This window comes from Pristiophorus japonicus, chromosome 2, assembly GCF_044704955.1.
Source record: "Pristiophorus japonicus isolate sPriJap1 chromosome 2, sPriJap1.hap1, whole genome shotgun sequence".
In the NCBI taxonomy this organism is placed as follows: Eukaryota; Metazoa; Chordata; class Chondrichthyes; family Pristiophoridae; genus Pristiophorus; species Pristiophorus japonicus.
In genome coordinates, this window is record NC_091978.1 from 211,579,222 (window position 1) to 211,602,372 (window position 23,151).

The following is a 23,151-nucleotide window of genomic DNA, read 5'->3' on the forward strand; positions in this document are numbered from 1 at the left end:
ATACAAAATCATGAAGCTACGCAAGGAAGTTTTTCATTGGTTGTTTCCCCAACACGTCACAAGTCCTCGCCTACCTGCAACAATTTAATTGGTGCATACAACTACAACAATTTAATTGGTGCATACAATTTTGTTACATCATCTTGTCTGATTAGTCACGTGCTACATCATTTTTACGGTTATGCAATTTCTATGAACTCCTTCCCAGACCTATTTGTCTTGTGTGACTATCTTGTCCATGACTATGTTTGACAAACAAAGCTGGGGTGTCTCAATCATTGTCTTCTGTTATCTCGTACCACTCTGTGACTCCTAGCTAACCTTGCAGTTTGTTTTTTCTATGATTACTGTCTCCACCCCAATCAGTTGTCTGGCTTTACTACAATAAGCTGGTTTGTACTAGGACATGTGCTAGATACTATCTTCTGGAGAGTTCTACGAACTCAGCCACAAATCTTTTAGGAAATATTAGTGAATCTGCCTTTGCACCTGGTTTGTTGTTGTTATCAAGGAATAGGCTTACGAAACAGGAGCATTCTACTTTCAGGATAATGAGTTCAGCGGTATTCCATCGTGTCCAGCAGCACTTACACTTTTCACTGCTATCAACCTTGCTCGTCTACAATCTAACTTTACTTAATTTTCCCCTAACACTGATGAAGACTCCGCTAGCCTTGGCGGAGCTGACTGGTGCCCTCTACCAGCTCTCGAGGGCTAAGTCCTCAGGGCTAGACGGGCTGACCATGGAGTCCAACAGGGCATTCTGGGACATCCTGGGGGGGCGACTACAAGTGGGTCCTGGGGGAAAGTCTGGCGACCGGAGGAGATACCCCTCTCTTGGTGCAGGGCAGTCATCGTCCTGCTGCCTAAGAAGGGCGATCTTCGCCTACTTAAGAACTGGCGCCCGGTCTCCCTCCTCAGCACGGATTACAAATTTTTTACCAGTGCCATGTCTGCTTGCCTTGACACCGTGTTGGACCACATGATCCACCCCGACCAGTTCTACACAGTCCTGGCCCGGACAATTCACGTTAACATCCATCTGGTGCGGGATCTGGTCTGGGACCTGGTCCACCATTCCCAGAGGGCTGGTCTGTCGGTTGCCTTCCTTTCCTAGACCAGAAGACAACATTCGACAGGGTGGATCACGAGTATCTTTTCGGGATTCTGTGCACTTTCGGGTTCGGGATGCATTTCATCGCCTGGATCCGACTTTTGTACGCCGCCGCGGAGTGTCTGATTAAGATTAACAGGTCTTTGATGGCGCCCCTTCGCTTTGGGAGAGGGGTGCGTTAGGGATGCCTCATGTCCGGCCAGTTATATGTCATATGCGTGGAGCCTTTCCTGCGCCTCTTGCGGAAGAGGTTGATGGCACTGGCTCCACAAGGGCTGGGCATGGAGGTCGTCCTCTCAGCTTATGCCGATGACGTGCTCCTCATGGTCGACGATCCCATTGACCTGCAGAGGATGCATGAGTGCCAGATGATTTCCTCGGCCGCATCCTCCGCCAGGATCAACTGGGAGAAATGTTACGGACTCCTGGTTGGTCAGTGGCGGGTGGACTCCCTGCCGGAGGAGTTCAGGCCTTTTGCCTGGAGCACGACCCATCTCCTCTATCTGGGAGTCTACCTTAGCCCTGACGAGGAAGCCTGGCCAGTGAACTGGCAAGAGCTGGAGGCCAAAGTTGCCGCTCGCCTAGGGCACTGGACAGGACTGCTCCGAGTGCTGTCCTACAGGGGTGGAGTGCCAGTCATAAACCAGTTGGTGGCTGTTATGCTGTGGTACCGGTTGGTCACTTTGACCCCTCCCCCTGCGTTTGTCAGCAAGATACAGAAGTAACTGGTCTACTTCTTTTGGAACAACAGGAAGCACTGGGTCTCTGCTGCAGTTCTGAGTCTCCCACTTAGGGAGGGCGGTCAGGCGTTGGTGTGCATGAACACCCAGGCTGCGACTTTCCATCTTCAGACCCTGAAGAGATACCTGTACGTTGAGCACCCTCCTAGATGGTGTGCACTGGCAACGTATTTCTTCCGCCAGCCGTACTGGCTCAATTATGACACGCAGCTCCTGTTTGTGAACCTGGAGGGTGTCAGGACCACCATGCGGGGGCTGCTTGTCTTTTACCAGGAACTCATCAGGGTCTGAAACAGAGTCTCCACCAAGCGCAATTCTCCCCACTTGGATTGGCAGTTGTCCTTCGGAAGCCACCGCTCAGGAATCCGTACCTCCACAGCCGCGGTTTTAGGCGGCAGATGGACGAGAGGGCTGTGTTTGGCAAGGTGACCAGGGTCAGGGACCAGTTCGATGGTGGAGGAGAGGGCTGGATGGCGCCAGAGGAGCTGGCACGGCACCTATCCTGGACCGACGTCCGGCGCGTGGCCAATGCCATCGTGTCGCTAAAAACAGCACTGGGCCCTGACTCCGTTAGGTGTGTCGAGGATGCTCATGAACGTGGGGCGATCCTGTCCGAACTGACCCCCATCCGGACAGAATTCTTCATCGGCCCCAATCCCCAAAACCTCCTTCGGGAGCCGGGGCCTCACAATTTGAGCCTCCTCCGGGAATTTCCCTCCATGTCTTTTAGTTCTACGCGGAGGGGATTCCTGTACGGGCTGCTCTTGCACACCCTCCACTTTGCCATCCTCGTCTGCCGTCTGGACACGCTATGGCGCACCATCTTGCTGTCCGGAGGAGGCGTGGGTCCGCAATGCAGTGCTCTCTACTCGGGAGTGCTCCCTTTATTAAGAACTTGGCCTGGAGGGCGTTGCAAGGAGCAGTCCTGTGCAATAAGTTTTTTAATCGGTTCACGGACTCCCAAGCCGCCTGCAATTTCTGCGGTCTGGAGGAGTCAGTGTTCCATGTTTATGTACATTGTGTGAGGTTGCAGCCCCTCTTCCATTATTTGAAGGGGCTGCTCCCCTCATTCTGGTTGCCCTTTAGTCCCAAGCTCCTGATCTTTGGACACCCTGTGCGGAGGGGAGGGGGCAGGTCGGAAAGCCTCCTCGTAGAACTGTTCTTGGGCATGGCCAAGGTGGCCATCAACTGGTCCCGGCAGCGGACAGTCGAGGGGGTCATTCAGCCCGACTGCCTGTCTCTCTTCCACGGTTACATCCGAGCCAGGGTGTCCGTGGAGATGGAGCACGTGGTGTCCACCGGTACGTACGCGGCCTTCCGCGAGAGGTGGGCGCCGGAGGGACTGGAGTGCATCATCACCCCCGGCAACCAAATTTTAATTTGATTTAAGTAACTGTCCAAAGTTTAATTTGTTTAATGTGTCGATTTTAGTGCCCCTCTTTAATCATGGGGCGCTTGATTTACAGATCAACTTAAAATAGTTGTAGAGCTGTTGAGTTATGAGTGGCTTAGCCAGTCATGTGATGTTCACAAGACTCAATAAAACCCTAGCCAGTTGGGTTTGGGGGATCCACAATGAGGCAGGTGGTTGTGAGCCTGGTGGATAAACTGGTGCAACTGCTCTGAGACCCTGAGAAGAGGAAGAAAAGCTGCCTGCACATTCACAGAGGTGCTTGGAGCGAGGAGGAGAGCAAGAGATGCCATTCTAATGCTACAGAGTTTCAGAGGGGAAAAGAACAAGCTGCAGAAAACAACGACATCATAATCTGTGTGGCAGGAAGGAGAGCCATTTGCAACATCAACAAGTGGGTATTTGTAGGTGGGGAAGGAAAAAAGAACAAGGCGGCGGCCGGAACATTGTGGGGTCTGTGCAAATGTGTGGGATCCTTGTGTATAACTAGGCCCCACACACCACTTAAAAACACCTCTCCCTATTTCCTGGCCCGGGATAGCTGGAGTTGCCTGGGTGGTCAAATCCCCTTAATAATAACATTATTAAGACCTGGTGGAGGTCTGTGCCCAGGTAGTTTCCAGCCATCCCGGGTGAAGACATCTTTTCTCCCGCCAGAAGACCATCAAAATAAAGACTTTGTTTTCCGTCGGAGAGTGCACCCCTGTGAGCACCCACTCACCATCGTGAGGGGCGACCCTGCTCTTGCAGCCTCCCTCTTTCCCACCCCTCCCTCTCTCCCTCTCTTTCTTTCCTACTCGATGAGAAGCACCTCTTCTAGCCAATTAATTAACTTACTGAGCAGAGGGGAAAAGGCCCCTCCCCATTGTTTAAAAAGCAGGGGAGAGGTGTGTCTCAATTAAGAGCTCCCTCTGCTCAAAAATAAGGCCAATTAAGGGTGAGTGTGGCCCTAAAAGGGACCTGAGAATGGCGAGTCCATCTTCGCTAGTGGCGGGGCCAACACAGACATACACACGTGTGGCAGCCACAGCGTCACCATTCAGACTTATCACCAAAAAGAATGGGATCAAGGACTACACTCACCCCACCATGACCATATAGGAGTGCGTGAAGGCAATGGCTGGGGTTGTTGGCCTCTCGGACGTTGTCGCTGCCTCCAAAATGTATGGGAAGGTTGTGTTCTTCCTGGGGGCGGAGCGGACGGTGTCCCTAGCCCTAAATAAGAGGCTCATGGTGGGTGGGACCTTCCTGCCGGTGGATCCCTTCGAGGCCACCGCGCAGGGGATTGTTATCTCCAACATCCCACCCTTTGTCCCTGGTGAGCTCCTCCTCCCCTACCTACGTCAACTAGGAGAGGTGAGGTCGGGGATAATGCCAATCCCGCTCGGCTTCAGGGAGGCCAGCCTCCATCACATCATCTCCTTCTGGCGCCAGCTTTTCATTTAGTTGGTGCGGGAGGAGGACACTGAGGGAGCCTTCAACATAATCCACGAGGGGACAGCCTACTGCGTCTTCTGGACGTCGGATGGTGTGCGGTGCCATGCCTGTAAGGAGATGGGGCATGTTTGCAAAAACTGCTCCACCTCAAGCCCGTTAAAAAACTAAAGCAGCCAGAAGCTGGTAACCCCGCCGCTCCTCCTCCCCTGTTACCATCCACGCGTCAGTTAGTAGATGCAGGGGCGACGTCGGGGACCAACGTCAATACGGCCTCCGGCGGAGGGGAGGGAGAACGTCTGAGCGGAAGGAAGGTGCAGCAAAAAACGAAACGCCTCAAGGCGAGTCCCCTCGTTGAACCAAATGGCCCCATTACCGCGCTTGGTCCGATCACCATCTTAAAGGCGAGCGTGAGACATCCTGTGCCCTAGCCCGTGGCCACACCCACTCCTGCGGAGAGTTTGCTGCCTGCGGTCGGGCTCGGGCAGGGTGAATAAAAGGAGGAGGAGGGAGCGGAGACAGAGGCCTCGGCAGACATGGAGGTCTCCTTACCTCCGTGTCCCTCTGGACAAAAAAAGAGGCACCACTCCAGGGAAGCAGCGGAGGCCCGATGTCCCTCCGTGCAGGAAGAGCTGGTGCCTGGCGCGGGTTCCGCGTCCTCCACCAGCAGTCCCAATGTGCGTCGGAGGCAGGAATCACTTGTGTTTTGGGAGGGTGAGACAGCCAAGGCTGTCCAGCCAGGGCCTCCCGGGGATGGGGAAGAAACCCTGCCCGTTGTGGGGGCCACGCAGCCGCCAGATACAAAACTGACAATCACCGCAGGGTCGAGCATCCTGGGGACTGAGGCAGGCAAGGCCGAGTCAGGGACTGCCCATTCACATATTGACATTCCCCGAGATCTGCTTGAGCTGGTAGAAAAATGTTCCCAAGAACCCCCGCCTGCTGAGTCGGAGGGTGAGGGCCCCCTCTCTACGTTTCTGACCTTGGTGCCGGGTGGGTTGAAGGAACTGGAGATGGTTTTCTCCCCGGTTTCTCCATACATCCCCGGTGCCTGTGGCAGAGGGGGTCCCCCATCTGCTGCCGCCTACTGGCATTTTAACAACCTGCTGCTGGAGGACAAGCAGTTCCATGACTCATTCCGTCGGTCTGGGCCATCTCGAGAGGGAATCAGGGGGAGCTTTCCATCCTTGAGGCCATTCTGTCAAGAGTACGCGAAGGGGTCGACCAAGCGGCGGGAGGCCGGGGTTGGGCGCCTGGCAAAGGAGGTGCTCGGCCTGGAGTCCTGTTTCGGTCAAGTCATTGAGGACCTGGCCCTGCGGATGGTGTACGAAGAGAAGAAGGGCACACTGATGGACCTGCAGCTCATCGGATCCTGAGGCATGTATGTGAGGTCGCAGATCCGGTTCCTCCGGGACCTGGACCGCGGCTTACCCTTCCACTTGCTGGAAAAAGATGGGGGTTCCGTAAGCAGCTTTTGACGCTGCTGGCCGACAAAGGATCTCTGGTCTCTGATCCAGATCATATTATGAGGCTCTTTTCTCTCTGGATCCGTCCAGTGAGGAAGCACGCAGAAATTTGTGGGCGGACTTGCTGAAGGTCGGCCCGGTGGGTGGCGAAAATCTGGATGCTCTGCTAAGCTTGGCAGAGCTGAGCAGTGCCCTCGACCAGCTCTCGAGGGGCTGGATGGGCTGACCGTGGAATTCCACAGCGGGGCATTCTTGGACATCCTGGGCGTGGGGCGGGGGGGGGGGGGCACGACTGGGGGAAAGTCTGCCGACCAGGGAGATGTCATCATCCTGCTGCCTAAGAAGGGCGACCTCCGCCTACTTAAGAACTGGCACCCGGTCTCCCTCCTCATCACTGATTATAAAGTTTTTGCCAGGGTGATGTCTGCTCGCCTTGGCACCACATGATCCACCCCGACCAGTCCTACACAGTCCGGGGCGGGACAATCCATGATAATATCCGTCGCCTTCCTTTCCCTCGACCAAGAGAAGGTGTTTAACAGGATGGATCACGAGTATCTTTTCAGTACTCTGCGCGTTTTCGGGTTCAAGACACATTTCATCGCCCGGATCCAACTTCTATACGCTGCTGTGGAGTGTCTAAGTTTAACGGTCTTTGATGCCCCCACCTCACTTTGAGAGAAGGGTATGTCAGGAATGCCCCATGTAAGGCCAGTTATATACCATACACGTGGAGCCTTTCCTGGCCTCTTGCGAAAGAGGTTGACGGGACTGGCTCCGCAAGAGCAGGGCGTGGAGGTCGTCCTCTTGGCTTACGCCGATGACGTGCTCCTCATGATCACTGATTCCCTTGACCTGCGGAGGATGCGTGAGTGCCAGAAGATTTACTTGGCCGCATCCTCTGCCAGGATCAACTGGGAGAAATGTTCCGGATTCCTGGTGGGTCAGTGGCGGGTGGACTCCTTGCTAGAGGAGTTCAGGTCTTTTGCTGGAGTACAACCCATCTCCTCTATCTGGGAGTCTACCTTAGCCCAGCCGAGGAAGCCTGGCCTGCGAACTGGCAAGAGCTGGAGGCCAAAGTCACCGCTCGCCTCGGTCACTGGACAGGACTGCTCCGAGTGCTGTCCAATAGGGGTCATAAACCAGCTGGTGGCTGCTATGCTGTGGTACCGGTTGGTCACTTTGACCCCTCCCCCTGCATTTGCCACCAAGATAAAGAAGAAGCTCTTCGACTTCTTCTGGGACAACAGGAAGCACTGGATCTCTGCTGTGGTTCTGAGTCTCCCGCTTAGGGAGAGTGATCAGATGATGGTGTGCGTAAGCACCCAAACTGCGACTTTCCGCCTTCAGATCCTGCAGAGATACCTGTACATTGAGCATCCTCCCAGATGGTGTGTGCTGATGACGTATTTCTTCTGCCAGCAATACTGCCTCAATTATGACACTCAGCTCCTGTTTGTAAACCTGGGAGGCGTCCAGATCCATGGTGGGGCTGCCTGTCTTTTACCTGGAACTCATCAGGGTCTGGAATAAAGTCACCACCAAGCGCAGTTCTCCTCATCTGGAGTGGCGGCTGTCCTTTGGGAGCCGCTGCTCTGGAATCCGTACCTCCACGACTGCGGTTTTAGGTGACAGGTGGATGAGAGGCAGCATGATTCCCAAATGAGAGTCTGGTAGTACAATTTGTTTTATTAGTATTGAACAGTGTTGAACTGACAAAACGAGCTTGTGGAAAGCCATTTAGAGTCATTGAAAAACAATTCAAGATTATTGAGAGTGAATAATGGCTATTAAGCTAGGAAGGCAATATGGATGTGACAACGAGTTATGTCAGTAATTTGGGAGCCTTTGACAAGAATAAGTAATCATTCTAATCTGACAGTGAAAGATTGAAAATGTTTTTTTTTAAAGAGCTAATGATATCAATGAAGTCCCAGCAGATGTGACAAATTCATAAATAAGGAATCAAGCAGTGCAGGAGAAGATGAAAGCTATTCTGTCAGTCATGATTGATGCAGAGAATTATGGTATCTAAGTGAACTTATTAACCCCAAGAAAGGTTAAGGATGCTTCATTCTTTGACTTACTACAAATATTGAAGAATCATTTTGATCTACAGGTATTAGAAATAGCAAAGTGCTCTAAGTTTGCAATGAGAAACCAAAAACCTGATGAAACCATCAGTGAATATATTGCTATAAGAAAATTATCTCTACACGGCAATTTTGGAGGATTCCTAGATAGGTCTCTTTGAGTTAAATTTGTATGTGGACTAACAGATGAACGCATGCAATCAAAATTGTTAGGTATGGATGATCTTTCCTTTGAGAAAGCTTGCAATATAGCCACCTCCATGGAGATGGCAGAGAAAAATATTGAGGCATTTCACCCATTACCGGCAGTAGTAGCAGTTCACAGTTGTAGAAACGCAGAAGAGGATGAAACCAAGGAGAATAGATGTCATAGGTGTAATGGCAACTATACCGCACAATAAAGTTGGTTCAAGTGGGAAAGATACGACCGACAGCAAGTGAGGGGCCACATTGCAGCTGCATGTAAATCCAAGGACAGGCCCAAGGATAATCAAAGACTTCAATGTGTAGAAACCAATCAGTGTAGGTTTTGGTGTATAAGTGAAGGGCAAGGCAGTGCATTCCTTATGTCAGGATTTCAGAACATTAGTACTGATTAATAATCGATGGATTAATATGACAATAGATACAGCGGCTGATTGCTCAATAATCAGTCAGGATGTGTATTCCAAGAATTTCAGGGGCATTCCACTAAAAAAGGCGAGCTCAGCAGAGCTGAAAACATATTTAGGGGAAAAACTCCAGACGCTTGGACAAATTGAGTGTATAGTACAATACCAGGGGCAATAAGCAAGGTTAGCTATTATTACCTGTACGGCAAAATACGTCAATCCGCCAACACTATGGGCAAAGATTGGTCAAGAGTGCTTTGTTTGGATTGGTACAGTGTCTATAGTACAGCAATTGTTAAGTCTCGGCTAGATACTCTGCTGAAGAAATATGCTAACATGTTTGTGGACTCATACGAGGGCATCAATGGATACAGTGCACATATTCGGATTAGGTTGCATGTCAAACCTATTTTTTTTGTAGACCAAGGCCGGTACCATATGCATTACAATTGCAGGTTGAGCGAGAGCTTGATAAGTTGAAGAAAAATGTAGTTTTAGTGAAGACTGATGGGAGTGACTGGGTCACCCAGTTAGTTGTAGTTCCGAAGGCAGACAAAACGGTGCAGCTCTATGGGAATTATAAAATTACCCTGAATCGAGCGGTTGCTGATGAGCAGTACCCTTTACCGACATCACAGGACCTGAATGCAGAACTGGCGGGAGCCAAAGTCTTCACAAAACTGGATCTCTCCCATGCCTATGCTCAACTCAACATTGACAAGGATAATCAGTATCTGACAGTCAATACACACAAAGGTTTATAATTCATACACTAAGTTGCCCTATGGGATCAAGTCCTCACCAACGATATTTCAGGCTACCATGGATCAGATCGTACAGGGAATGAATCACTGTTTGTTCAATCAAGATGATGTGTTGATAACACTGGCACAGAGAGGGAAAACCTGGAAATCTTAGAAGTATTCAGATGGTTCAATGACCATAATCTGAAGCTGAAGAGGAGAAAATGTGCATTCATTCAGCGTGTGATGGTTTATCTAGGAATGCGCGTAGATGAAAATGGTTTCTGTTATGTATGAATAAAGAGTCTGACCAGATACTGTGAGCTCAAAGTAAGGTGTGACCTTAGTCTTTTATTTCAGGTCTCCAGAGTGCCACTCCAGCCTGTGAGACCTCCTTAAGTACAGATGCTCCCAAGGGATTGTGGCATCCCTTGGGACTCCAGGGGATGAGCCCTCTGGTGGTTAAACAAGGTATTTACAGGAATATATATATAACACTTCCACCCCCCACCCCCGCCAAAAGTCAATAGTGTAACTATTTACAAGGTGAGTCGATCTGGGGCCTTTCTTTCCCTGGTTGATCGTCTCGGTGCAAATGCTGGTTTTAGTGAGTCGCTTGTTGGGCCCTCATTGGGCTGCTGTGCAGCTGGCCTTGCTGAGCTGCCTGGTGTGGTGAGTCCTGCTGGGCTGCTGCGGGCAATGGGTTCTGCTTCGTGGTCGACCGCTGTGTCGGTTGCCACTAGTGTGTTGGGGGTCAAAAAAGGTAGGGTCTAATGTTGGTTGCTCAGGATAGTCCGTGAATCTAAGTTTGGTTTGGTCCAAGTGTTTCCAGTGAATGAGTCCATTTGAAAGTTTGACCCGAAACACCCTGATCCCCTCTTTGGCCACGACAGTGCCGGGAAGCCACTTGGGACCTTGTCCATAGATCAACACAAATACAGGATCATCAATTTCAATTTCGCGTGACACATTTACGCTATCATGATATGTACTTTGTTGAAGCCGCCTGCTCTCTATCTGTTCGTGTAGATCAGTGTGGACTAACGAGAGCCTTGTCTTAAGTGCCCTTTTCATGAGCAATTGAGCGGGTGGAATCCCAGTGAGCGAGTGGGGTCTCGTGCGGTAACTAACCAGGACTCGGGATAGGCGAGTCTGCAGTGAGCCTTCAGTTACCCTCTTCAAGCTCTGCTTAATTGTTTGCACTGCTCTCTCTGCCTGACCATTGGATGCTGGTTTGAACAGGGCAGATAGAACATGCTTGATCCCATTGCGGGTCATGAACTCTTTGAACTCGGCACTGGTGAAACGCGGCCCATTGTCGCTCACAAGGACATCAGACATGCCGTGCATGGCAAACATGGCCCGCAGGCTTTCAGTGGTGGAAGCGGACATGCTTGCCTACATTATCTCTCATTCAGTCCATTTGGAGTATGCAGCTATAACCACTAGGAACATTTCACCCAAGAACAGGCCTGCATAGTCGACATGGACTCTAGACCACGGTGTGGAGGGCCAAGAGCATAAACTTAGTGGCGCCTCCCTGGATGCATTGCTTAACTGTGCACATGTTACATTTGAGCACGCAGGAATCTAAGTCCGCATCGATACCGGGCCACCACACGTGGGATCTGGCTATCGCTTTCATCATTACAATGCCTGGGTGAGTACTGTGGAGATCACTGATGAAAGTGCCCCTGCCCTTTTTGGGTATCACTACCTGATTACCCCACTGAAGACAGTCTGCCTGCATAAACATTAATCTTTGCAACGCTGGTACGGCTTTATCTCTTCCTGCATTTCTAATGGGACACTGGACCAGCTCCAGTGAAGCATACAGTTTTTTTACTAAGGACAGTAGGGGTCCTGGCTCGTCCAGGTTCTGATCTGTTTGGCGGTAACAGGTGATTGCTCACTCTCGAATGCTTCCATTACCATGACTAAATCTGCAGGCTGTGCCATTTCCACCCCCTTGGTGGGCAATGGCAGCCTACTGAGAGCATCGGCACTGTTTTCTGTGGCAGATGGCGTAGTTGTATGCGGACAACGTGAGCGCCCATCTCGATGCAGGCCGATGCATTCGTATTTATCCCCTTACTTTCAGAAAAAAGGGATATCAGTGGCTTGTGGTCAGTTTCCAATTCAAATTTGAGCCCAAACAGATATTGATGCATTTTCTTTACCCCGTAGACACACGCTAATGCTTCTTTTTCAATCATGCTGTAGGCCCTCTCAGCCTTGGACAGACTTCTGGATGCATAAGCAACAGTTTGAAATTTCCCAGATTCATTAGCTTGTTGCAATACACACCTGACACCATATGATGCCGCATCACATGCTAGTACCAAACGCGTACATGGGTCATACAACACAAGAAATTTGTTTGAGTATAACCGTTTTCTAGCTTTTACAAAGTCATTTTTTGGCTTTTACCCCATACCCATTCGTCCCCTTTACGCAGTAAGGTTTGCAGTGGTTCTAACAGTGTGCTGAGACCCGGTAAGAAGTTACCAAAGTAGTTCAGGAGTCCTAGAAACGATTGCAGCTCAATCATGTTCTGTGGCCTTGGTACGTTCTCGATTTCCTCCGTCTTCGAATCGGTGGGCCTGATGACGTCCGCCATGATTCTTCTCCCAGGAAGTCCACTTCAGGTGCCAGGAAAACGCACTTTGAGCGTTTTTAACCTGAGCCCCACGCGGTTGAGCCAACTAAGAACCTCCTCCAGGTTCTGCAGATGCTCGACTGTGTCCTGACCTGTAACCAAGATGTCGTCCTGGAAGACCACGGTGCACGGGACCAACTTCAATAAGCTTTCCATGTTTCTCTGGAATATCACCGCGGCTGATTGAATCCCAAACGTGCATCTGTTGTAAATGGAGACCTTTGTGCGTGTTGATGCAGGCGAGGCCCTTCGATAATTCCTCCAGCTCCTGCGTCATGTAGGCCGAGGTCAAGTCCAGCTTCGTGAACGTCTTTCCACCCGCCAGTGTCGCAAAAATGTCGTCTGCCTTTGGTAGTGGGTATTGATTCTGCAGGGAGAAACTATTGATAGTTACTTTGTAATCACCACAGATTCTGAAGGTGCCGTCTCCCATGAGGACAGGAACAATCGGACTGGCCCACTTGTTGAATTCGATCGGCAAAATGATGCCCTCTCGTTGCAGCCGGTCCAGCTCGATTTCCACCCTCATCATGTACGATATTGCTTTTGCCTTATGATGGATGGGTCGTGCCCCTGGAATTAGGTGGATCTGCACTTTTGCTCCTTGGAACTTCCCGATGCCTGGTTCGAACAACGAGGGGAACTTGTTTTAAGACCTGGGCACACGAAGTGTCATCAACAGACGAGAGCGCTTGGACGTCGTCCCAGTTCCAGCGTATCTTTCCCAGCCAACTCCTGCCGAGCAGCATGAGACAATCGCCCGGTACCACCCAGAGTGGTAACTTGTGCACCGCTCCATCGTAGGAGACCTTTACAGTAGCACTGCCGATTACGGGAATCAGTTCCTTTGTGTAAGTTCTCAGTTTAGTGTGAATGGAAGTCAAGACTGGCCTTGAGGCTTTGCTGCACCACAATTTATCAAAAGTCTTTTTGCTCATAATGGACTGGCTCACGCCCGTGTCCAGCTCCATTGACACTGGGAGTCCATTTAATTCAACCTTCAGCATTATCGGGGGACACTTTGTGGTAAATGTGTGCACACCATATACCTCTGCCTCCTGGGTCTGAGGCTCTGATTCGTCGTGATCTGCCGTGGACCTGTCGTCCTCTGCAACATGGTTTGCAGGATTAGCAGAGTTGGAGATGTCCCATTGTTCCACAGCCCTTGCAAACGTATCCTTTGAAACGGCATAAATGGAAACTATGATCACCACCGCAGCGCCAACTAGGTGTTAATGGCTTAGCATTCATCACCCTTGATGGTGGACTCAGACATCTGCGGATATGCAGCTGCAGGCATGTGAGGCCTGCCCTGCGATTCGAAAACAACATTACTTTGTTCACAGTACTTGTAGCAGCTCTCGTGTACTGAAAGATTTGCTTGATATCGTCAATGGTGGCAATGAAAGCCTGGGCTATCGCTATGGCTTTACTCAAGGTTGGGGTCTCTACAGTCAAAAGTTTGAAGTATTGCTTCATGGCCAATGCCAAGAACATAGAAGTCCCTGAGCATGTGCTCCAAATGTCCTTCAAATTCGCAATGTCCTGCAAAGCGTCTTAGCTCGGCCTGACCTTCAGACCTTTTGTACGTATAGAACTGGGACCTCACCATCAGAACGCTTTCCTTCGGGTTCTGATGCTCCCGGACCAGTGTGCACAAATCATCGTACGATTTCTCTGTGGGTTTCGCTAGAGCAAGCAGATTTATCATGAGGCCATACGATGGTGCCCCGCAAATGGTGAGGAGAATCGCCCTTCGTTTGGCAGCGTTCGCTTCTCCTTCCAGCTCGTTGGCCACGAAGTATTGGTCGGGTCACTCCACGAAGGTTTCCCAATCATCTCCCTCTGAAAATTTCTCCAGGATGCCCATTGTTCTCTGCATCGTTGGGGTCATCATCTGTATTTTGTCGCCAGTTGTTATGTATGAATAAAGAGTCTGACCAGATACAGTGAGCTCAAAGTAAGATGTGACCGTAGTCTTTTATTTCAGGTCTCCAGAGTGCCACTCCAGCCTGTGAAGCCTCCTTAAGTACAAGTGCTCCCAAGGGATTATGGGATTCCTTGGGACTCCAGGGGATGAGCTTTGTGGTGGTTACACAAGGTATTTACAGGTTTACATATATAACAGTTTCCAACCAGTTAAGGGAGAAAGTGCAAGCCATCATGATGGCTCCGGAACCGAAAAACGTTACTGAATTACAATCTTTTTAGACATGGCCCAATATTCTCATTTTCTTCCTAGACGAGCAACGATGCTCAGCTCGCACCATTCCATTATCTATTAAAAAAAGGGTGCGTTGGATATGGGACAAAGAGCAGCAGAATGCATATGACACATGCAAAAGCAACACTTAAGCAGTCGTGCTCTTCTCATCGATTATAATCTGACTCGTGAACTAAGACTAACGTGATGCCTCAGGGTATGGTGTGGGAGCAGTGATCAGCCATGTTATGAATCATAGGCAGGAAAAACTGGTTGCCTTTGCATCGTGCACGCTCAACAAAAGCAAACAAAATTATGCCCAGATTGAGAAAAAGGCTTTGGTGATTTGGTATTAAAATGTTGCACCAGTTTCTTTTGGAACGTCAATTCACACTAGTAACCGATCACAAACCGTTACTAGCTATCCTAGGCACAAAGGTGGCAATTCCATCTCTAGTGGCTTTCAGAATGCAAAGATGAGCTATTTTATTGTCTCAGTATGATTACAAGCTCGAGTATCACTCATCGAAGCAGAATGCAGTGGCGGATGCCCTTTCAAGGTTGCCTCATGAAGATTCTGAAATTAGCTGCGAACAGTCAATCTTCACTCTAGATGTCGTTGATGAGGACTTTCTGGTCACTGCCTGTTATTGCTGAGCACACATACAAAGATGCCACGTTACAACGGGCAATCCAACCAACAGGATATTGATAACTGGAATATCAAGATCTGCAGAAGAAAGCTCACATGAGGACGGATGTAAGGGTTCCAAGGAAACTCGGAGGACACAGGAAGATAGAGGTCAGGAATCCTGAACTACACGCCCTGAAAACAGAAGTTCCACAAGATGGACTCCGGAGTTAAATCAGAATTTATAAAATGGGCATAGCCAGCCAACTGCAAAGAAATGGAGGTCGGCGCAGGAGGAAGCTAAAAGCTTATAACAAGATACTCAGGCTCAGCAGTCGAATTTGTAAAATTGTTATCATGATCAGTAATCCTTGAAATATTGTATAACTACCTTGCTTCTAAAAATAAAGGGAAGCACTATAATGTATGCACCTGTGCGTATGCTCACAGGTTTGTCGAGCTGGCTTAGCCAGTCACATGATCACAAGACTCAATAAAACCCCGGCCAGTTGGGTTCGGAGGATCCACGATTAGGCAGGTAGTTGTGAGCCTGGTGGATGAACTGGTAATGTGTAGTGTGATTGTTGAATCTTTTGCTAATAAACCAACAAGTTCTTAATAGCAATGAGTATCTTATAAACTTTTAGCTTCCTCCTGCGCTGACCTCCATTTCTTTGCAGCTGGCTGGCTATGCCCATTTTATATATTCTTATTTAACTCGAGACCGTCTTGTGGAATTCTTAAGCAAATACATTACAGCTGGGAAACTGTGGGCCACTATCTACATGTGCTCACCCCACCCCCCCTTGGTCTTACTTTATACTGTTGGCCAGTATTCCATCTGGCCAATCTTGCTTCAGCCACCTCACCCTTACCCCCACCAACCAGTGAGCTGCTTCTGGGGCCGAAATTGATGCCTGTAGTACACCGATAACATACAATTGAGGCTGGTGGACCAATTTGCCGTTGTCCTGCCGCTGGCCTCTTTTGGCGCATGCCCCCAATTCGGACGTCGTCCAATTTCTGTGTACTGCTGGACTAAATTGTTACAAGGTATACTGGTGCTCAAGTGACTCCTATCACTAGGAAATTGAAGCAGCAGTAGTCTTAGAAAGATCTACAAATCAGTAAATCCTTAGAGTTTAGTAGGTATTTCTGTAAATTTAGAATGAGTCATTGTAATAAACAAACACGAGGCAATAGTTTGCAGAAATGCTTAATTTAATATGTTGATCAGTATGACAAAAGCTGTGGTAATGCATAATGAAATACAAAGTTCAACTTGTACCTGATATCGCGTAGGATATTGTCACATGTACATTATAATTGTAGCGGGGCAAATACCTTACTGTCAACGCGTTAATTTTGGATTTTTTTTTTTACTTTGCGGAAGTATGGAAGAGACAATTTTGAGTTATGCAATTACGCCTGTCTAGACAAAGCAAGCATGGTGTATTTAGACATTGATTACATGATCACAGCTTTTTAATTGTGAAATTTTGTATGTAAATGGAACAATAGTTATGGTATATGTGAAAGTTGTTCAAATATACATTTATTTATGGCATTGGTGATTATTTTTCAGTATACAGCTAATCTGACTGACTCATACGGAAACAGTGTGAACTTAAGCAAGATAGAAATACTGAATGAGGAGGCAAAACGGAGTCTTAATGATTTTGCTGATACTGGCATTGATGAAATTGATTATACTGCCTACTTCAATGAGGTAATGCTTTACTCTTTGTACTTTTGTAGGGACTAAAACATCCTACCAACTAGAAAATATTTTTTATTTGATTTGAATTGCATTATTTAATAAAATCTCTGAATTATACTATCTTAAACTCATAAACAATTCCATCTCACCTGTTGTCAGTGGCATTGCTATTAAAATTAATTACAGGTGAAGCTGATGGTGCCATTGGTTTTTTCTTAAAGTAATGTTCAAACACCATAATCTATCGAATCCAATGATTTAATTTAATTTTAAGTGATTATCTTACCAATGGGGTTTTAATTAAAGATGATTCGGTATCCAAGGAAACTGTCCATTAAAAATAAAGTCACTTCTTCTTTGCCACCTGCGAAAATAGGTAACCCAGTGCCTCAAATATAAAGTTCTCATCCTGTGTATACATCCTACATAGTCTGGCCGCGCTCTATCTTTTGCAACCTCATCCTGCACTGCAGCCCCCAAAATTCTCCATTCCACTGATTTTGGCTGCCTGTACATCTCCCTTCCCTTTGCCACACCATCGGTGCCTAGGTCCCAAGCTCTGTAATCCCTTTCCTAAACTCCTCTGCCCCTCCTACGCCTCCTTTAAGACCCTTCATAAAACTCACCTCTTTGATCAAGCTTTTGGTTACCTCTTCTAATACTGTCCCATCGCCAACATTCCTTTCCTCGCCAAAGTCCCAAATCCACACCCATCTTTTCCACTATTCCATGTTTGAATCTCTCTCAACTTGTCCCCGTCTTGTCACAACAGCGATGACCCTAACCAATGTTACAAATAACATTATCTGTCACTGTGACCATGGTGTATTATCCCTCCTCCTGATGCTCAGTCTCTTGTAGCCTTTGACACAGTCAACCACACCATCTTCTTCCAATGCCCAGCACTGTGGAACTGCCCTTGCTTGATTCCACTTTTATCTATCTAATTGTAGCCAGAGCATCTCCAGCAATATCTTGTTTTTACCTCCCTACACTTTTACCTCGAGTCCCCCAAGGATTTTTCCTTGCCCTCCTTTTATTCCTCTTCTAAATGCAGCCCCGCAGCAGCCAACATCTACAGCCATCGGGCCAGCTTCCACAGATATGCTTCCTTCTTAAAACCTATCTCTTGACCAAGTTTCAAGTCACCACTCCTAGGGCCCAAATTTGGCCAGGAGTTGCTCCATTTTTTTGGAGCAACTTGATTTTTCTGGAGTATCTTAAAAATCTCCATTTTGCACATTCACTTTGCGCCAGTATAAGTGAGTTAGTTAGGATTTTTTTTGTTTCATTTCGTTTTGTTCAAAAGGCGGCGTTACCAGTTACCTACGCCTGTTTTGGTCATTTAAGCCACTTTGTAGAGCTAATAGTTGTTCCAAACTAACTTAGGCCAGCATATGTGGCCACTTGTGGCTGCACAGAAAACCCTTGCGGAGAGTTAAGAAATCAGCACAGGTAGGTACTTAATGACTTGACTAATGAATATGAATAGAATCAAACAGCTATACAGGACATATGACAAACTTGGCAAAGTTAATTTACTATACAACAGAAGCATTCATGGAAGTTTAAACTACAAAAATAAAAAGTAAAAAGAGAAAACACATTTACATAATTTTTTCAAAATATCCAAATAAAAAATAGAAGTACCTCCTGCTCGTAATTCTTATGTTCTTATGTAGGAAAGTATTTTCATCAACAGAGTTAAGGAAAGTCTTGAGTAAGCTCATTAAAATTACTGGCTATACAGTTATCACCACCACCCCCCACCCCCCACCCTCCCCAATCAAAACTCTCCTCACTAAACAAAGCACAACCATGAATAATAAATAAAAAATAAAACTTAAGTCCTACCTTCCTTCCTCAGCCCGGGAAGTCAGCAGCCCGGTACGTGTCGTGAGGCCACTCGGCCTGGGATAGGGGTGTGACATCAGGTCCCACGCTGCAGAAGAGCTACTGCACATGCGCAAAACCTCCAGTGTGCATGCGTTGAGCTGCCAGCACTCTTGTAAGCGTAGAGCGGCCAGAATCTGGGGGCAACTTTTTGGCGCTGTTTTTATCCTAGGAAGTCAGCGCATCTCACGTGAGTGTGGCAAAAAAACAGGTGGGCCAAATTTGGGCCCCAAATATGTACTACTTTGGCTGGATGTCTGTTTATTCTGATTGAGTCTCTGTGAAGCAGCTTGGAACATTTTTCGGCATGAAATGCACTATATAAGTGGAAATAGGTCACTTTGATTATTTTGTTAATGCTCTTGTGAAGCATCTTGGGATGCATTAAAGGCACAATATAAATGCAAGTTGTTAAGTTTTATGCTTGATCAGTCAAAGGAAAGGTTCTCCTCTCAGGCCAATTGTGTCACAGTTAAGTCACAGCAATTCTAACAAAATTGAGGAAAAACTTTAAAATACCTCCAAGGAGATGAAGATATAGTTCACCCCAATTTTAAAAATAAAAGGATACTGCTACTTTAAATCTCTGGTATAGTCTCCCTGCTACGTTGAGTCATTTGACTAAGGGTGGTGGAGAACCGGACGGAAAATGACTTGATGGTTAGAGTTGAGAGCCACGTTCCCATTAAGCTGCATGGCCATGGAGCAGTCTGGAGGTTCCGTGCAGGCTGTTCTCCTACATGGAAGGAACTGCGTGTGCGCAAAAATTTGAATGGGCCGTGCAGCCAGTTAAAGGGACCGTGAACCAAAAAATATTACAGGGTACATTGGTTGTCAACGGTACCGTATACTATAATTTCTTGCAGGTCGGGGCGATAAAAAAAATTAAGCGGCGGTGCGGCGGCCCGTGAATAGCATGGAGGTCCCGACCTGCGAAAAAACCCCAACTGCAGGTCGAGGCCATAAAAGGAGCGGAGGTGTGGAGGCATGCCACTTCAGGGAGCAGCGCGAGCTGGTGCAGGAGGCCAACAACTTGGAGAAGGGCAACGGGATTGGATGTCCCCAAAATCCAGGTCACTGGAGCGTGGGCAGGGTACAGCAGGAGAGGCAACAAACAGCACAGGAGTGGCAAGGTCGGGGCGAAGGAGCGACGAGAGATTGTAGAGCGACATGGCCGGGCCCAGAAGAGTCGCGGGCCCAGGGGCAGCACGGGCCAGCCCACACTGCGATGTGTGCACACTAGGTACATGCAGCAGAGCTGGTCTCCAGTCATCTTGGTTAATCCTTGCCACTGGAACAAGACCTAGCTCTGTCAAGCCCATGTGGTGACTGGTGTGCAACAGTCACCACACGTTAAAAAAATCCACGCACAGGCATCTCTTAACCTTCAATATGGAGTTCGGGACCTGGAATGTCAAGTCCTTCATTGAAACACCTGTGAATTCATCCCTTTTTGGTGTGGAAGTAAGTCATCCTCGATTTGAGGGACCCCCTAAGAAGAAGATACTATAATTTACTCCTGATTTCCTGTTATTATTTTGGAGAAGGATATTTTCATTGACACTTCAGCTGTGTAAAAGTTCTGAGAAACTTGGCATTAATTTTACTTTTTCAAAGTTTAAAAAGAAAAATTCTGCTTGCTATCTTTTTTGCACTGAGCTCAGATTTGGATGATCTGACTTTTTTTTGACCGATTTTAAAACCAATGTGTTCTCCTACCCAAAAAGGTATTACATGTTTTGTCCCACTAAAATGAAACCTGCATTGGTACCTGTGCCCTAATAATGGAGCAGAATTCCAGAGTGGATTATAGTCCACTTCTCTGGAAGACATGTAATGCTTAAGAAATGAACGCTTAGATCTTCTACACCACACAATTTAATATAACTCCTGTTGCATAACTGCCCATCACATAGTCTTTTCAATAAGTTTGATTCAATATTTATTTCTCAAATTTTCAGATCAAGAAAAGTGTGACTAAGGTGGATCTTCTGACATTTGCAAATGATCTAGAGGAAAAAGCAAATGCATTGGTAAGTTTTTAATTTGGAAACTGGACACTGATGCTATTTGGTATTCATGCTGTTTTAAACAATCTACCATTGTTCGCTTGACCAGTAAAGAGTTCAATGTTATGGTTAAAATCACTTTTTTTCAACTTTAACTAAAAAATCTAAAAGCGGAGCATAATTTCTCAGAGTACAACGCAATTTACAAGCGGAGTTTTGTCAGCAGATTTGAACAAAGGCATTTGCTCATACTTGTACATTTCTGACTTCTAAAACGTAACACAACAGTTTTTTTTACAAACTGATTTCTTATCAAACTGGAACTAGCATTGCTTTATATCTAGTCTGATTCCTTCAGCCGATTCTTACGCACACTAGTTTATATTTCTCTACGTACATCAACAACCTTTCACGTAAGTTGCAGTATTCTTGTTGTGACTGTAACAGTTGTAATCTAAACATTCTATAATGATATTACTATAAATATCCCAAGGCTTTATTTCAATCTTGAACACTGGCTGTTGTTAGGGTGATCTGTAATTCTTTCTCTCTCTCTCGACTGTTTCTGGGCTAGAGTATTTCTCCCTCATGTATGCGCACACATGCGCTGTATTAATCTGACTATTAAAATTTTCAAATTAAAATTAATTAATGTGAAGCAGTGAACATAATTTCTTAAGCCTATTAAGCAATTCTTGCTGTCTTTGTTCATCTAAATTTGTCAGAATTCATGCAATAAATTTTCCATGTGAATAGTTGCTCATCAGATGATTGGGGAAACTACATTTTCTCCATTCTGACATCATTTGGGTTACCATGGACTGTACCAGAAAGTACTGATTTGTGACTGCCTTTATGCCAATTAGAAGCGAAGCTTTATTTCTTTTTTACAGCAGGGGCTTTTGGATTCTTAACTAAAGATTTCAAAAGTTAATACTGTGCTGAAAAGTCAAGTGCAGCATTGATTAAGTAATATAGTTACATTAATGCTTCCTGGAAAGTTCTTTCCATGTCTGTTCCCAGTGGTGATATTTGATTACTTACTTATGGTTTTTGTAAAATGTCTATTGTGGGGGCAAAATAATCATCCATTGAGAAAAAGAGAGATGAGCATCTAAGTCTTCCTCCCTAACATTCTTAAAAAGGGAATTTCTCCATCAGATCTTCTCTTTTAATTTCTCAATTTCTCATCCCCTCCTTTCCTCTATCGAAAGTGGCAACTTGGCTGAGTATGCAACAGCTGCTCCCCCAATACTTTGTGCAAGTATTAGCCTGGGCAAGCAAATTAACCTTGGCATTTATCACAGCAGGAGTCGATATTTGGCATCCAAGCACACACGGGGGGTTGCTGGGTAGCAACAAGGAGTGGGAAACCTAGCTGATAATCTTTACTTCAAATTCTCCACTTTCCCCTGCATACCGATGCCAGTTGTGAACCATTATTCGTACCCAGCTGAGATCTGTTAACTTGCTGTTGGCTGAAGATTGAATCTTTTCCTGCTCTGTGTGGTTTCGTGCTATACTATCTGAGCATTTGGTGTTATGGGCTCATGCGATCCTGTTCCTTCTGTGGAAAAAATATCCAACAATTACAATGAACACTAACCTGCTTTTCAATCATTTCTACTTTTCTGTGAAAATGTTTGTCAGTCATGAAGAAATGCACGGTCCTGAAGACAGTGAGTAAACTGACCAGGAAGAGCGCTCTGTGCTCTGGATATACTTGGTTCCACAATTCAAATCCTACAAATATGAAGTAGTTAATCCTAGAGTTGTATCGAACGTAGAAGTTTCCTTAGCTAGTCATTCTACCCGTGCTCATTTTAAAAGCCTTGAGAGCATTAATACGTGAACTAACAATGTTAACAATATAATAGATACATTTCTGCCGTCTGAATTGCCTTGTGCTTATACATATGTGCTCAATATATTGTTTACTGTTACATGAACAATGCTGAGTTACCTGACAATTCATTGTCTGAAAGAACCTGATGTTCATTGACGTCCTGTGTCATTTTGCATCATCTGGTATCATTCAGTCCTGTGCCATTACCCAACCGGTGGTGAACAAATGGCAATAGCTTCAGAGGAAACTTAAAATCCACATTTACAATTTTTCTTAATTTATTAAAAGACTGTTACAAGTTATTATGATCTGGAATGCACTGCTTGAAAAGGAGTTGGAAGCAGATTCAATCGGAACTTTCAGAAGGGAATTGGATAAATACTTGCAAAAAATAAACAATTGCAGGACTATGAAGAAAGAGCAGTGGAATGGGAGTAATAGCTCTTTCAAAGAGCTGGCACAGGCACGATGGACAAAATGGTCTCTTCCTGTGCTCTGAGATTCTAGGTTAGAAGGAAGGAATTGTATTTTGGAATTGCAATGATTTTGATGCTACGAGAATTCTCCCATTGAATTAC

General features: G+C 46.8%; 1 protein-coding gene across 1 annotated transcript in view; it reads left to right on the forward strand.

The window, feature by feature from the left end:
• prom1a (prominin 1a) overlaps positions 1-23,151 on the forward strand; it is a 207,660-nt gene that overhangs the window by 122,030 nt on the left and 62,479 nt on the right. Inside the window, exons 16-17 of the mRNA XM_070861197.1 lie at positions 16,691-16,834; positions 20,680-20,751. Of these exons, the coding sequence (XP_070717298.1) occupies positions 16,691-16,834; positions 20,680-20,751 (216 nt within the window). The remainder of the gene's footprint in view (positions 1-16,690; positions 16,835-20,679; positions 20,752-23,151) is intronic.